General features: G+C 43.4%; 1 protein-coding gene across 3 annotated transcripts in view; it reads right to left on the bottom strand.

Annotated features, from left to right (window-relative positions):
- Positions 1–17,631, bottom strand: part of LOC121541458 (uncharacterized protein C18orf25 homolog) — a 28,496-nt gene that overhangs the window by 3,082 nt on the left and 7,783 nt on the right. Inside the window, exon 3 of one of the 3 annotated variants that reach the window (XM_041850484.2) lies at positions 1,385–1,582. The exons of 1 other annotated variant lie outside the window; for it this stretch is intronic. In XM_041850484.2, coding sequence (XP_041706418.1) covers positions 1,385–1,582 — 198 coding nt within the window. Of the gene's footprint in view, positions 1–1,384; positions 1,583–7,618; positions 10,382–17,631 lie in introns of those variants that run through there. One more of the 3 variants, XM_041850485.2, reaches the window with a different exon arrangement.

The following is a 17,631-nucleotide window of genomic DNA, read 5'->3' as shown; positions in this document are numbered from 1 at the left end:
ACACACTTTATAATGCACAGGGACATCTAGAGCATTGCACCCCGGGGTAACACAAATACAGACACAACAAGATTAACTTTGAAGTTAGGGGACACAGGGACACTGAAATTATACAATTCACACACCTCTTCTAGAAGTCTGATGGACAAGAATATCTGGTTTACTCTATATTGCAGTAGATCTATGTCAATTTATACTTCACAAAAAATATAAACGCAACATGTAAAAGTGTTGGTCCCATGTTTCATTAGCGGAAATAAAAGATCCCAGAAATAATTTCCATAGCACAAAAAGCGTATTTCTCTCAAATGTTGTGCACAAACTTGTTTACATCCCTGTTAGTGAGCATTTCTCCTTTGCCAAGATAATCCATCCACCTGACAGGTGTGGCATATCAATAAGCTGATTAAACAGCATGATCATTACACAGGTGTACCTTGTGCTTGGGACAAAAGGCCACTCTAAAATGTGCAGTTTTGTCACACAATGCCACAGATGTCTCAAGTTGAGGGAGCATGCAATTGGCATGCTGACTGCATGAATTTCCATCAGATCTGTTGCCAGAGAATTGAATGTTCATTTCTCTACCATAAACTGCCCCCAACGTCATTTTAGAGAATTTGGCAGTACGTCCAACTGGCCTCAAAACCGCAGACCACGTGTAACCATGCCAGCCCAGGACCTCCACATCCGACTCCTTCACCTGCTGGATCATCTGAGACCAGCCACCCGGACAGCTGATGTGGAGAAAAACCTCATTCTGATTGGCTGGGACTGGCTCCCCAGTGGCTGGGCCTGGCTTTCAAGTGGGTGGCCCCTCCCAGGCCCACCCATGGCTGCGCCCCTGCCCAGTCACGTGAAATCCGTAGATTAGGGCCTAATGAATTTATTTCAATTGACTGATTTCATATGAACTGTAACTCAGTAAAATCGTTGAAATTGTTGCATGTTGCGTTTATATTTTTGTTCAGTATACATCTATGTCAATTGACTAACTGAATTGCTATGAAATACAGACGAAAAAGAAAAGGCAACCCCCAAAAAGAAAAACAGCATTTGCAGCACCAGAAAGGAAAAGGCAAGCAGATAGTCCGTGTAATTTCTGCTTCAAACTCCAAAAGATCCCCCTTTCTAACCTTCGGAGCGCAGTACAAAATGTTTTATTCAACCGTATCTATGTCGTGGAGCTTGCGATGTAGAGGAAATTACATCATTTCAACAGGTCTTCATCGCTGAGACTTTGGTTCCTATCACTACTTGTTGCACTAACATTACCCCCGTTAAACGATCTCCTCGTGCCTGTCAAACTGTCTGCGGATTATACAGAAAGTCTTCCCAGAGAGGGTGGACATTTTCAGTGTGATACAGCGGGTTTGTAACTGACCTGCTGAGAGAGAGCACAGATGCTGTGCTCTTACTGCCCCAGAGTTTGATCCCATATCCTGGTCCCTGTGTGTTTTTAGCCTTTCGTGTGTTATCACGGTGGTCCGGCGCAGGGACACTCGCTCCACAGTCACACTTATGCTCTCCTGGTTAGAATCAGTGTCTGAAATATCATAGTGACCCACTACAGGAGGCCCGTCTGCAGAAACAACAGAAAACAACTTCATTATTAAAACCACGCCGTCTCTCAGGAGGTCTCACAGGTTAGTTGACTTCAGTGCTCACAGTAGACGTAGCTACCTCCATGAGCACAATAAATGCATTCATTGCCATTTGCCCTGTGAAAAGGTTACAACCCTGCTGACAATATCATAAGTGTAACACCAAGTTGCTTGCAGCACCCCATGGCAGATTGTGTAACGGTACACAACACTGTAGCAGAGCAGTTAGGCCGTCTGACTGTGTTTGTAGGTCTAGTATAGCAGCTCACGATAGGATTTCAGACATGGTATCACTGAGTGGATCAGATACATCATAAATACCCACATTCTACAACTTCCAATATTTTATTTCTTGATTTTGACTGTTAAATGCCACCTGCCATGCATGGTAATGAATGAAAATGTGTTTCAGTTGTAAATATTTTTGTTGCCAGACAATTAGCAAGCTAGTAATAATTTAACTACTCAACCTAACTAATTGCCTGGTAATAAAGCATAAAATAAATACAGCAAATAGGCCTACATAATATATTTATTTTGCTCAGCTGTAAATGCAGGGGCACCACTTTGGTTTTAGAAGTGGGGGGGACATAACCTGGCAGGGATTTTTGGGCCTCTAAAGCACATTTCCAGCATTTTTACACAATCCAATATGCCGTCTCTATTTAGAACAAAAAGTAGGCAAAAATGGCCACAGTCATCAAGCTAGGTAAGATATCATTATTACATATTTTTAAGTGATCAATAAAACTGAATTAGATAAAAGGTAATTCAATAATAAATATTGTGTTGCACCTTTAACCAATAGCCTAACAAATGAACAACTCTTGAAAAAATACAAAGACATTATTTTTTTCCCCCCTCTATATCAAATTTCAGCCAGACCGACCAGCCAGCCCGAGCCGCCTGCACGCTCGACCCCCACCAGTCAAGTCAATAACTCAACTCTCTCCCAACACAAGTTCCTTCCCAGTTCTCACCTTTAATTTTTTTAGTTCACAAGGGAAAGTTAAAAAAAATAAAAATATAGCCACATACACCTCAAATATACATTAACACACAGAAATAGCAAATCCTACATATAATTAATCTCATAGGCCTAATAGTACTGTAGAGCTCTTTTTACTTGCACACAATATAGCTGCGTTGCCCCATCCTGTCCCTAGGGGTCCACGGCCCTGCAGGTCCCCAACCCAACACACCCCACTCAGCTTGAGGATCTTAGTGAAACATTCATTATTGGTTTTGGGTGTGTTAGGCCAAGGCCAGAGTGACAACCAACAGTACGGCAGACCCCCAGGGCCAGGACTGAGCAGCCCAGCAGCTAGGGATTGCCTAAATAGGTATCTCCCATGACGTGGGCATGTTTTCAATACAGACTCCTTTAGTCGTACTGTATTCCATATAAGGCATCCAGACCTTATGAAAGTTGTCAAGTATACCCTTAATCTTGTAATACATTTCTTAGCCGCTATAAATGCTTGGTTACACTGTTTCTTCAGATAACAGTCTCCAGTATCAACATTTCCAAGCAAACAAAAATAGGGATATGGGAGAATCTGTAGACATGCTGAGATAAAAGAACATACTCATTGCTAGAATTCAGCCAGCCTTCACGAGACCATAACATATGCAAATATTACACCTCCAGCAGAGGAATTACATTTCTGAGTGCATGTAATTCAGTTTCACTGGCATATAGTACGGTCTATGGATGGTCTTAAACTGCAGTAATTTATGCCTGAGGTAATATTAACATGACTGGGCATTCAAACATATCTGTATCCATTCATCATTACATTTACATTTACATTTTAGTCATTTAGCAGACGCTCTTATCCAGAGCGACTTACAGTTAGCGCATACATTATTTTATCGAACCCACAACCCTGGCGTTGCAAACCCCATGCTCTACCAACTGAGCTACATCCCCTGCCGGCCATTCCCTCCCCTACCCTGGACGACGCTGGGCCAATTGTGCGCCGCCCCATGGGTCTCCCGGTCGCGGCCGGCTACGACAGAGCCTGGATCATCAATAGCTTCTACCAGTTCTTCCTCACATTTTTGTTTACATGTTTTGTGTCATCGGGAAAAGCCTCTATCAACCCTTGACACAGTTTGGAAATCAACTTTGGAGGTTTGTCAGGCTGCCTTAAAAAAGCATCTGGCTTGTTCAGTGTTTGCTGCACAGAGAGAATAAAGTGTTGTATCTGCAAAAATTCACCTCAGCTCCGTCACAGACTGGTCTTCCCTGGCTGCCTGACCCTGCTGAGCCCCCGTCAACATCTGATCCTCTTGAGATTAGGCATGACAAAGAATTACCTTGGTGTACATTTATACATTATTTTATCCAAGAATAGAATCAACGGTTAAATAATTGAAATTAACATTATTCCCAGATCCCAGACTGTAGCTTTAAGCTTAAGCTTCTGTCCTGTAGCTACTGTTGATCTACCCATCAAGTCAAGATGGAACTTTGTATTAATCATTGATATTGTTAATATACCGCAAAATTCACCTGAGCTCCGTAGACTGATCTTCCCTGGCTATCTGAGCCTGCTGGGACCCCTGTCATCACCTGATCCTGCTAAGACATGATGAGCATAGTGTTATGTACAGACTGTGCACTAGAGGGCTGCATTCCCGCGGGATGCCTGTGGGACCCAACAGAGATCATTGCGGCACGGTCAGTCAGACTACTTTGGGATGAAAATATACTGAACAAAAATAAACGCAACATGCAACAATTTCAAAGATTTTACAGAGTTAGAGTTTCTATAAGGAAATCAGTCAATTGAAATAAATTCATTAGGCCCTAATCTATGGATTTCACGACAGGGCAGGGGTGCAGCCATGGGTGGGCCTTGGAGGGAATAGGCCCACCCACTTAGTAGCCAGGCCCACCCACTGGGGAGGTAGGCCCAGCCAATCAGAATGAGTTATTCTCCACAAAAGGGCTTTATTACAGAGAGAAATACTCCTCAGCCGCCCCCGCAGGTGAAGAAGCCGGATATGTGGAGGTCCTGGGCTGGCATGCTTACACGTGGTCTGCGGTTGTGAGGCCGGTTGGACATACTGCCAAATTCTCTAAAATTACTGTGTCAGTGTGAAAAGTAGGGAATTAACTAGGGAAACTGACAGAGCAATAACGTTATATTACCATACCGACTAATAAAAACTCATTGTACTGAAAAAACGACAATATTTATCTTCAATCGTTTGGCCGATGGTTTCATCGTTTGATTCAGGTCTAGTGCGATCGAGGCAAAAAAGAATAGCTAATGTTTGCCAACTTTTGGCCAGCTCTCTCGCTAACCGTACATCAACTGGTGAAAGCTAGCCAAGTTCATTTACTTCTGTTGAAAAAAGGGACAAAACATTTCCATACAAACAACAGCTGTTAGATTGTATCTGACAGATAGCTAGAGGCTAGAGTGGACCTGGCTGTGGTAGCTAGCGTAGAGAATTCATTCACCTCAGTCGAGAGGGGATGAAACATTAGCTAACGTTACATGTCAGTTACAATAATAGCTCAGCACTGCGAAAAAACACTAGTTTAGTTTTTTTCTGTTAAGTTAAACAGCAGTTACCTTGCCAGCTACATCAGTTAACTAAATAGTAGCCAGTTTCTGCTCTGCTTGCTTTTACAGCTTGGTGAAAGAGCGCAACACATCAAATCCAATCATATTTGTCACATGCACCGAATACAACAGGTGTAGATCTTACAGTGAAATGCTTACTATCAGGCCCTTAACCAACAATGCAGTTTTAAGAAAGAACACCCCCCACAAAAAAGCACAAAAAAATACTATATAAAATAATACAAAATAAAGGTAACAAATAATTAAAGAGCAGCAGTACCGGTACCGAGTCAATGTGCAGGGGCACCGTTTAGTCGAGGTAATATGTACGTGTGTAGAGTTATTAAAGTGACTATGCATAGATAATAAACAGAGAGTAGCAGCAGCGAGAGTGTTGGGGTGGGGGGGGGGCAATGCAAATAGTCTGGGTAGCCATTTGATTAGATGTTCAGGAGTCTTATGGCTTTGGGGTAGAAGCTGTTTAGAAGCCTCTTTGACCTAGACTTGGCGCTCCGGTACCGCTTGTCGTGCGGTAGCAGAGAGAACAGGGTGGCTGGAGTCTTTGACAATTTATAGGGCTTCCTCTGACACCGCCTGGTATACAGGTCCTGGATGGCAGGAAGCTTGGCCCCAGTGATGTACTGGGCCGTACGCACTACCCTCTGTAGTGCCTTGCGGTCGGAGGCCGAGCAGTTGCCATACCAGGCGGTGATGCAACCAGTCAGGATGCTCTCGATGGCACAGCTGTAGAACCTTTTGGAGGATCTGAGGACCCATGCCAAATCTTTTCAATCTCCTTAGGGGGAATATGTTTTGTCGTGCCCTCTTCACGACTGTCTTGGTGTGTGGTCTACAGCTTATCGTGAGATACTCTACCTCAGGCGAGCAAAACCGAGACTTCCTTAGATATCGTGCACCAGCTGCTGTTTACAAATATACATAAACCGCCACCCCTCGTCTTACCAGAGGTTGCTGTTCTATCCTGCCGATACAGTGTATAACCCGCCAGCTGTATGTTATTCATGTCTTCGTTCAGCCACGACTCAGTGAAACATAAGATATTACAGTTTTTAATGTCCCGTTGGTAGGGTATACGTGCTTGTAGTTCGTACACATTGAACTATGCTCAAAAATGCAATTTCAGAAAGTGGGGGGGACATGACCCCCCCACCCCCCGTGAAAGTTGTGTCCGTGTACATGTATCAATACAATATCAAGGCTATATGAGCCTTATTCACGTCCACAAGACTGAAGTCAACTGAAAATGTTCAGAATTAATTTGTATTATCTGTGCCCAGTGTCAAATGTGTAATTGGCACATCTGATTTGCAACTATAGCCTATTTCTTATGTGTGGTTTATGCATGACCTACTGATATATTTTGCAATAAACTCATAAAACTGAATTGATTTACGGTATCCTTTAATGCCTTTCAACTAACAGCCATTCACACAAAAAAAAACGAAGTGATGCAATCATTACAAAAATCAGTCTGACAGTTCAAAATCTGTATTTAATTGTCTTATGTGAATACAATAAAGTAAACACACTAATTAAGCAGTAATATAAAAATATAATTTCAAAAAAATGAACAAAGATTTAAACATAGCTATGGTGTAGAAACTCTGGTAAAAGTATTGGGGGACATAGGTTGACAGGGGTAGGGCAACTCGATTCATCCACAGAGCGATTTTTGTCGGAGCGGATGGTCGGGGGGTCGGAACATAATTATAATAATTTGTACACTGCTTTGTAGACTACAAATTATAATTGTATTATTTTTTAAACCAAAAACTAAAACCATAATCTCTCACACACACAACCAGTCAAAAGTTGACACCTACTCATTCCAGGGTTTTTATTTATTTTTACTATTTTCTACATTGTAGAACAATAGTGAAGAAATCAAAACTATGAAATAACACATAGGGAATCATGTAGTAACCAAAAAGTGTTAAAAAAATCAAAATATATTTTATATTTGAGATTCTTCAAAGTAGCCACCCTTTGCCTTGACAGCTTTGCACACTCTTGGCATTCTCTCAACCAGCTTCATGAGGTAGTCACCTGGAATGCATTTCAATTAACAGGTGTGCCTTCTTAAAAGTTAATTTGTGGAATGTCTTTTCTTCTTAATGCGTTTCAGCCAATCAGTTGTGTTGTGACAAGGTAGGGTTGGTATACAGAAGACTGCCCTATTTGATAAAAGACCAAGTCTATATTATGGCAAGAACAGCTCAAATAAGCAAAGAGAAACGACAGTCCAACATTACTTTAAGACATGAAGGTCAGTCAATCCAGAACATTTCAAGAACTTTGAAAGTTTCTTCAAGTGCAGTCGCAAAAACCATCAAGCGCTATGATGAAACTTTGAAAGTTTCTTCTTTTGATTCAAGTGGATTTAACAAGTGATATCAATAAGGGATCATAGCTTTCACCTGGATTCACCTGGTCAGTCTATGTCATGGAAAGAGCATGTGTCCTTAATGTTTTATACACATATACTCTTTTTTCCCTCTTTATCACTCCCGCCTTTTGTCGACCCCTGCTGTAATAGGAGTCTCGGAGTTACACATAGCCCAGGGCACATGCCGCAGGGTCGTCTAGGCTGCATACTTTGTGTGTGCAGACAGAGCCGTATGGGAGTCAAGTCAAGAGAAAAGGGCACCAGGTTTACAGCAGATGCCAGGCACTTCAAAGTATATAAGGGCCCATAGTATTTCCTGGCTGATCAGGATCACAGGGTCAGGAACAACTCCTAGGCCTAATGAAGATAAAAATTACTAATATAAACCAAGATATTCTCCCTCTCTCCCTCCATATAAGGCAAACTAAATATATCAAATGAACTGGGTGCCATGAAAATGAAGGCAGGAGATGAGAGCTGGACTAAGTCTTGTTAACATTAAATCAAAGGAAGGTCAAAAAAATAAATCAAAGAATGTAAATCACTACAATTCATGAGCATATGAGCAAATGTTTTCCTTGCACACATGCAACAACAGAAAATTGATGAATTATTCTTTGACACTGACATATACATACAGCGAAGATCACATGCAAACAGTAAGAATGCAGTTTAAACAGTGTGGAATTGAGAACTGTGTCGCTATATTCTACAGTACCTTATCATCTGCAAATTGGGATATTCCAAAAGATACCGCCCAACAGGTTGTCACCTGTATCTTACGTAGGCCTATATAGCAACCCGTAAACATCAACATGCGCTTTACCGCTCTGGAACACAAACTCTGTTCTGTTAGGGTGAAACCTGCTTTCAGTTTGATAATAAAAGTCATATCAATACAACTACTTGTCTAAAAAAGGCTGCATTTGCTTCAAGCACAGGCCAGGTCGGCAGACAAACACACAACCAACAGCAGACCAGAGTTGGCACACCTAACTACTAGGGCCGGGACTACGCCAGTATTGCGTTAGTATCGTGGCAAGGAAACAAAACACGAAGCGGAATTCACTTCTTTAGGAAAACAGCCCTAAGGTCGAAAACAAACATGATGTTGTCATCCAGCTATAGCACACAATATTTTATATACAGGAGGTTAATAAAGGACCTAAGAGTTTGTCTGCTTCGTGTTCTTTTTTTGCCATGGAAAAAATAGTGATACTGTTATCGTCCCGGCCCGACTAACCACTATAAGGATATGAAAATAAATTTGAGCCTCTATTCAGCACAAAAGATCACACACCTAAGGCCCACAATCTATACATAAAAAAACAGTGTTCCTCTCAACTGCTATCACTGCATTAGGCCTAATCTTTCACGGTATCAGTGCCACCACAACAGCTGTTCAGGTTAAAAAAGAAATCTACTCTAACTACATATAAAGTTTAACAATGTTCTGAGTTGGACATCCAAATTCAAGGAATCATATGTGGCAGTGGGTATTTTGCGTTAAGAATATAATTCTCTCTAGAATGTTTACTGTTAGTAGAGCAGTATGTAATCAATTACTAACCCAGTGGCTGTGGCTCTGACTAAAATGGCACTATGATATTCCTCACAACGTTCTCATTCACAGCATGAATTCAGTATGTCAAGGCACATGCTATGAAGCAGCCCCCTGCCTAAGTGGCTCTCTGGGGTGCTGTAATGCACGTTTTTGCATGAATAATTGTGTATGAACTGACAGTGTGTGTGTGTGTGTGTGTGTGTGAGCTAGTAAACATGTACACTCTTGGAATAGAGTACAGCGAGAGCCCTGACTTCACAGTCTCTGTCCATAAAATATACATTGTCCTTGTCAATGATGCATGTCAGATAGCTAGACTAGTTATTCTATACGTTGCAGTAAAAACAAGTCATTTGGCTCCAAGAACCATTGAGTTGTTTAAAACGCACTAGGAGATCTCACAGTGATTCAGCGCCCACAGCTGCCATGAGCCACAACGTTTTGCAGTCATGGAGGACCTCAGAGTGCCATTGAAATGTAATCGCCTGTTCCTAACTGCGGTTGATTGTGTGTTGTTTTTGTACTTGTACAGTTTTCAGTTAGAACACAGTCAAGGCCATGTTCAATGGGTTAACTATTATGGAATAACGCACATTAGGGACTTTCAGTACAATTGGTGTCTTGGCGACTAAAATCCACAAAATTTGGAAATATATAAGCACATCTGCAATCATCACTGTGTGCGTGATGGTAATGGAACATTATCCATTCGGAAAATACAGCACTAATGCAGTCCATGAGTCCAACAAGCGAATCTAAACATTCAAGAACCCGGGGTCACGAATTTCCAGGTTTCCATTTTGGGTGGCCACTGGCACTAAGTCAGGCAGGATGTTGTTGTTGATGGGGTCGGGTGCCATGCTGCTCATGGTGATGTTGGCGTTCTCCCGGGCCAACATGTACGCCGCCATTGTCTCCTGCGACTCCGAGGAGGGAAGGAAGGATCTAGCCGATGACAGGCGTGGTACCCTGTGACGGTGGTGCCGCCCGGGGGCGTCGCTCGAGCGGATGGACGAGTCGCCGCTGTCGTCCGAGTCGAGGCGCGTCAGCTTCTCCATCCAGACGCGGAAGCGCTCCTCGGTCTGCCGCTGCATCACAGCGAAGCGCGTCATGGTCTCCTCCAGCACGCTGCCGATGCTGTTCCTGTCCCACGAGCCACCGCCGTCCAGCAGGCCCTGAATCTGAGCGCTCACTCCGGAACCCTCCGCAGCACGGCAGAAGCCAGCTTTAAAGACATTGAGGCCAAAGCCATAAGAAACACAGTAGTACTTTTCATGTTCGCTGGTGGACTGTTTTTGTTTCTTTGATAAAAAAATACAAAATGACAAGTTTAGTTGACGTGCAGATCGACTTTTTCATGCTGATGATGGACTACGTTCATGCAGTTGTGGCAGTCAGGTCTGTGTAGGGAATGCAGTAATGATTGATAACATGGAGTTCTACAACTCCATTATGGACAGAAATGTTTGTTTTAGGAGATTTAGTGGCTGGAACTCTTCATAGAAAGTGTTTAGTGAAGATTAACCGTCTATAGTTTTGGCGATAAGATAAAGAAACCCGAAAACTTTAACTACACGCACAGTACAATTACAGCGTAAAATAATTAAAGACGCAGCACCAAGCCACGAAGTACCATGGTTTCGAAATTCCACCTTGGACGTCAAATGTACTTAAACAAGCAAGATATCACCTATTTGAACTAGCACTAGCAGGCTAGTAGCAGGCAAAGCATTTCACCACTACCTCCGTGTTATTTCTGTGCTTTAACCCAGTCTAAATAAGGACAATGCTCCCTCAAATTAATATCAATGTGTCACTGCACTTCCAAGACGCAGTGTTGAAACACTAGCTACTTTAATCTTTTTTATTATTCAGGGATAACCCATTGAGACCAGGGTCTCATTCAAGGGTGCCCTGATCATAGTAATACAACAATCAAATACAAACGCCGAGTAATACCATATGCCAAAACTGTAATACACCAGCTAGCAACATCATTCAGATACCAATGGAATACCAGGCCTGAGTAAGAAACAGAAAAAAGAGAACTCAATATGAAAAGTAAAGAGCTTAAAGCAACACTGATATTTATTTGATCTACAGTACTAGGCCAATGTATATTTGATCCATTGTACTAATTGAAGTTGAGCAACACATTGTTTCTGTAATTCAAGAAGTAATTTGTGAAACCGACGTCAGTGTGCTGCTAACAGTTTAGCTTCCTCCACTGTCCCTGTTCCCATACCCGGCTCAAACCAGTGATCCTCTGCTTCGTAACACGTGACCGCCCTCCTTGACAACGTACCAACCGTTTGAGCTATACAAAAAAGGTACCACAATGGAAATACATTATTCAATTTTTGTGTTATCCTCTACACATTTTTAAATGATATCAAACTCAACTATTTACCTTTTTATTTTTCAGTGAAGAAGAAATGGATGTCTCATGGTAGTGTGGGGTATGCAAAATGGGTCAACTTTGAGCTCCTCTCCTAAATATTGTGGCACTCAGGTCCAAAAAGTTACTTTCTGACCAAATATGTATAAAAAGTTTTGTTCAAATCAAAAGGGGTGATTGAAATCAAATGGAATGACCCCATTGTGATTTACTTCTTCCTGTCCTTGGTCATAATAGAGAGACTGATGCTGAATGGAATGAGATGTCTCCATTAATGTAATCATTGGAAGGGAAAGGGGATACCTAGTCAGTTGCACAACAATGCATTCAACCGAATTGTGTCTACCGCATTTAACCCAACCCCTCTGAATCAGGAGAGCAGTTGTTGTTGGGGGTTAACTGCCTTGCCAGCAGAACGGCAGATTTGTACATTTATATTTTAGTCATTTAGCAGCTGCATCGAGAGCCACTGCACTGAAAACAGACACAACCTGTCTGTAAAACACTGGACTGGCGCTTAGGGGAAACTGAAAGGGCCACAATTGAATAATTCAACAGTTTCTCAACACAACCAGCATGGTAGGCTAGACATCCGGTGCTATACGGCATGGTGAACTACTGGAAGGCTCTGGAGGATGGAGACATCTCCTTCCATTCAGCATCAGTCTCTCTATTATGACAAAGGACAGGAAGAAGTAAATCACAATAGGGTCGTTCCATTTGATTTCAATCACTTTTTGATCACCCCTTTTGATTTGAACAAAACTTTTTATACATATTTGACCATGGTTTGTGTATATATACACTGCTCAAAAAAATAAAGGGAACACTTAAACAACACAATGTAACTCCAAGTCAATCACCCTCCTGTGAAATTAAACTGTCCACTTAGGGAGCAACACTGATTGACAATACATTTCACATGCTGTTGTGCAAATGGAATAGACAACAGGTGGAAATTATAGGCAATTAGCAAGACACCCCCAATAAAGAAGTGGTTCTGCAGGTGGTGACCACAGACCACTTCTCAGTTCCTATGCTTCCTGGCTGATGTTTTGGTCACTTTTGAATGCTGGCGGTGCTTTCACTCTAGTGGTAGCATGAGACGGAGTCTACAACCCACACAAGTGGCTCAGGTAGTGCAGCTCATCCAGGATGGCACATCAATGCGAGCTGTGGCAAGAAGGTTTGCTGTGTCTGTCAGCGTAGTGTCCAGAGCATGGAGGCGCTACCAGGAGACAGGCCAGTACATCAGGAGACGTGGAGGAGGCCGTAGGAGGGCAACAACCCAGCAGCAGGACTGCTACCTCCGCCTTTGTGCAAGGAGGAGCAGGAGGAGCACTGCCAGAGCCCTGCAAAATGACCTCCAGCAGGCCACAAATGTGCATGTCTGCTCAAACGGTCAGAAACAGACTCCATGAGGGTGGTAGGAGGGCCCGACGTCCACAGGTGGGGGTTGTGCTTACAGCCCAACACCGTGCAGGATGTTTGGCATTTGCCAGAGAACACCAAGATTGGCAAATTCGCCACTAGCGCCCTGTGCTCTTCACAGATAAAAGCAGGTTCACACTGAGCACATGTGACAGAGTCTGGAGACGCCGTGGAGAACGTTCTGCTGCCTGCAACATCCTCCAGCATGACCGGTTTTCCTCCTAATGCAAGACAATGCTAGACCTCATGTGGCTGGAGTGTGTCAGCAGTTCCTGCAAGAGGAAGGCATTGATGCTATGGACTGGCCCGCCCGTTCCCCAGACCTGAATTCAATTGAGCACATCTGGGACATCATGTCTCGCTCCATCCACCAACGCCACGTTGCACCACAGACTGTCCAGGAGTTGGCGGATGCTTTAGTCCAGGTCTGGGAGGAGATCCCTCAGGAGACCATCCACCACCTCATCAGGAGCATGCCCAGGCGTTGTAGGGAGGTCATACAGGCACGTGGAGGCCACACACACTACTGAGCCTCATTTTGACATGTTTTAAGGACATTACATCAAAGTTGGATCAGCCTGTAGTGTGGTTTTCCACTTTAATTTTGAGGGTGACTCCAAATCCAGACCTCCATGGGTTGATACATTTGATTCCCATTGATAATTTTTGTGTGATTGTGTTGTCAGCACATTCAACTATGTAAAGAAAAAAGTATTTAATAAGATTATTTCATTCATTCAGATCTAGGATGTGTTGTTTAAGTGTTCCCTTTATTTTTTTGAGCAGTGTATATAAACTCAGCAAAAAAAGAAACTTCCCTTTTTCAGGACCCTGTCTTTCAAAGATAATTCGTAAAAATCCAATTAACTTCACAGATCTTCATTGTAAAGGGTTTAAACACTGTTTCCCATGCATGTTCAATGAACCATAAACAATTAATGAACATGCACCTGTGGAACGGTCGTTAAGACACTAACAGCTTACAGACGGTAGGCAATTAAGGTCACAGTTATGAAAACTTAGGACACTAAAAGAGGCCTTTCTACTGACTCTGAAAAACACCCCAAAGAAAGATGCCCAGGGTCCCTGCTCATCTGCATGAACGCGCCTTAGGCATGCTGCAAGGAGGCATGAGGACTGCAGATGTGGCCAGGGCAATAAATTGCAATGTCCGTACTGTGAGACGCCTAAGACAGCGCTACATGAGGGACAGCTGATCGTCCTCGCAGTGGCAGACAACGTGTAACAACACCTGCACAGGTTCGGTACATCCGAACATCACACCTGCGGGGCAGGTACAGGATGGCAACAACAACTGCCCGAGTTACACCAGGAACGCACAATCCCTCCATCAGTGCTCAGACTTTCCGCAATAGGCTGAGAGAGGCTGGACTGTTGTAAGGCAGGTCCTCACCAGCCATCACCGGCAACAACGTCGCCTATGGGCGCAAACCCACCGTCGCTGGACCAGACAGGACTGGTAAGAAGTGCTCTTCACTGACGAGTTGCGGTTTTGTCTCACCAGGGGTGATGGTCGGATTCGCGTTTATCGTCGAAGGAATGAGCGTTTCACCAAGGCCTGTACTCTGGAGCGGGATCGATTTGGAGGTGGAGGGTCCGTCATGGTCTGGGGCGGTGTGTCACAGCATCATCGGACTGAGCTTGTTGTTATTGCAGGCAATCTCAACGCTGTGCGTTACAGGGAAGACATCCTCCTCCCTAATGTGGTACCATTCCTGCAGGCTCATCCTGACATGACTCTCCAGCATGACAATGCCACCAGCCATACTGCTCGTTCTGTGCGTGATTTCCTGCAAGACAGGAATGTCAGTGTTCTGCCATGGCCAGCGAAGAGCCCGGATATCAATCTCATTGAGCACGTCTGGGACCTGTTGGATCTCACAGCAAGAACTAGCAAATGTGGTGCAGTCCATGAGTCGGAGAGGACACTGCAGTACTTAATGCAGCTGGTGGCCACACCAGATACTGACTCTTATTTTTGATTTTGACCCCCCCCTTTGTTCAGGGACACATTATTCAAGTCTGTGGAACTTGTTCAGTTTATGTCACAGTTGTTGAATCTTGTTATGTTCATACAAATATTTACACGTTAAGTTTGCTGAAAATAAACGCAGTTTACAGTGAGAGTGACATATATATATATATATATATAAATCAAGCAAACGCTTGATTGCAGTTGTTGCTGCTAAGGGTGGCCCAACCAGTTATTAGGTTGTAGGGGGCAATCACTTTTTCACACAGGGCCATGTGGGTTTGGATTTTGTTTTCCCTTAATAATAACAACCTTCATTTCAAAACTGCATTTTGTGTTTACTTGTGTGATCTTTGACTAATATTTATATTTGTTTGATGATCTGAAACATTTAAGTGTGACAAACATGCAAACAAATCAGGAAGGGGGCAAACACTTTTTCACACCACTGTATGTACAGTGGGGAAAAAAAGTACTTATTTTCCACCATAATTTGCAAATAAATTCATTAAAAATCCTACAATGTGATTTTCTGGATTTTTTCCCCTCAATTTGTCTGTCATAGTTGACGTGTACCTATGATGAAAATTACAGGCCTCTCATCTTTTTAAGTGGGAGAACTTGCACAATTGGTGGCTGACTAAATACTCCCCCCACTGTATATATGTGTATGTATATATACATATATTTATTTTTTTAATGGGCGTTTACGCGTTTTTAGATAATTGACGTTAAAGGATAAAAAAATTAAATATTTTATTAAAAACAAAAATTATATATAGTTTGACAAACCTGTTTGTATGTGTTTAAAAATATCTAACTCAACCGTTTATCTTTTCCAGTGATGAAGACATGGATGTCTCATGGTAGGGTGGGGTATGCAACATGGGTCAATTTCACTTTCTGACCACTTCTACAATGGACAAATATGTATGGAAAGTTTCGTTTAAATCAAAAGAGGTGCGATCAAAAAGTAATTGAAATCAAATGGAACAACGCATTACTATGTATGGAAAGTGGAGCCTTCAATGGGAATGACGCATTTACTACTATGATATGTCACAGCTTTGAGATACTACACTGCTCAAAAAAATTAAGGGAACACTAAAATAACACATCCTAGATCTGAATGAATGAAATAATCTTATTAAATACTTTTTTCTTTACATAGTTGAATGTGCTGACAACAAAATCACAAAAATTATTAATGGAAATCAAATGTATCAACCCATGGAGGTCTGGATTTGGAGTCACCCTCAAAATTAAAGTGGAAAACCACACTACAGGCTGATCCAACTTTGATGTAATGTCCTTAAAACAAGTCAAAATGAGGCTCAGTAGTGTGTGTGGCCGCCACGTTTCTGTATGACCTCCCTACAACGCCTGGGCATGCTCCTGATGAGGTGGCGGATGGTCTCCTGAGGGATCTCCTCCCAGACCTGGACTAAAGCATCCGCCAACTCCTGGACAGTCTGTGGTGCAACGTGGCGTTGGTGGATGGAGCGAGACATGATGTCCCAGATGTGCTCAATTGGATTCAGGTCAGGGGAACGGGCGGGCCAGTCCATAGCATCAATGCCTTCCTCTTGCAGGAACTGCTGACACACTCCAGCCACACGAGGTCTAGCATTGTCTTGCATTAGGAGGAACCCAGGGCCAACCGCACCAGCATATGGTCTCACAAGGGGTCTGAGGATCTCATCTCGGTACCTAATGGCAGTCAGGCTACCTCTGGCGAGCACATGGAGGGCTGTGCGGCCCCCCAAAGAAATGCCACCCCACACCATGACTGACCCACCGCCAAACCGGTCATGCTGGAGGATGTTGCAGGCAGCAGAACGTTCTCCACGGCATCTCCAGACTCTGTCACGTGCTCAGTGTGAACCTGCTTTCATCTGTGAAGAGCACAGGGCGCCAGTGGCTAATTTGCCAATCTTGGTGTTCTCTGGCAAATGCCAAACGTCCTGCACGGTGTTGGGCTGTAAGCACAACCCCCACCTGTGGACGTCGGGCCCTCATACCACCCTCTTGGAGTCTGTTTCTGACCGTTTGAGCAGACACATGCAAATTTGTGGCCTGCTGGAGGTCATTTTGCAGGGCTCTGGCAGTGCTCCTCCTGCTCCTCCTTGCACAAAGGCGGAGGTAGCAGTCCTGCTGCTGGGTTGTTGCCCTCCTACGGCCTCCTCCACGTCTCCTGATGTACTGGCCTGTCTCCTGGTAGCGCCTCCATGCTCTGGACACTACGCTGACAGACACAGCAAACCTTCTTGCCACAGCTCGCATTGATGTGCCATCCTGGATGAGCTGCACTACCTGAGCCACTTGTGTGGGTTGTAGACTCCGTCTCATGCTACCACTAGAGTGAAAGCACTGCCAGCATTCAAAAATGACCAAAACATCAGCCAGGAAGCATAGGAACTGAGAAGTGGTCTGTGGTCACCACCTGCAAAACCAGTCCTTTATTGGGGGTGTCTTGCTAATTGCCTATAATTTCCACCTGTTGTCTATTCCATTTGCACAACAGCATGTGAAATGTATTGTCAATCAGTGTTGCTTCCTAAGTGGACAGTTTGATTTCACAGAAGGGTGATTGACTTGGAGTTACATTGTGTTGTTTAAGTGTTCCCTTTATTTTTTTGAGCAGTGTACTATG

This window comes from Coregonus clupeaformis, chromosome 27, assembly GCF_020615455.1.
Source record: "Coregonus clupeaformis isolate EN_2021a chromosome 27, ASM2061545v1, whole genome shotgun sequence".
In the NCBI taxonomy this organism is placed as follows: Eukaryota; Metazoa; Chordata; class Actinopteri; order Salmoniformes; family Salmonidae; genus Coregonus; species Coregonus clupeaformis.
Note: the sequence above shows the minus strand (reverse complement) of the source record. Positions and strands in the feature narration are given on the sequence as shown.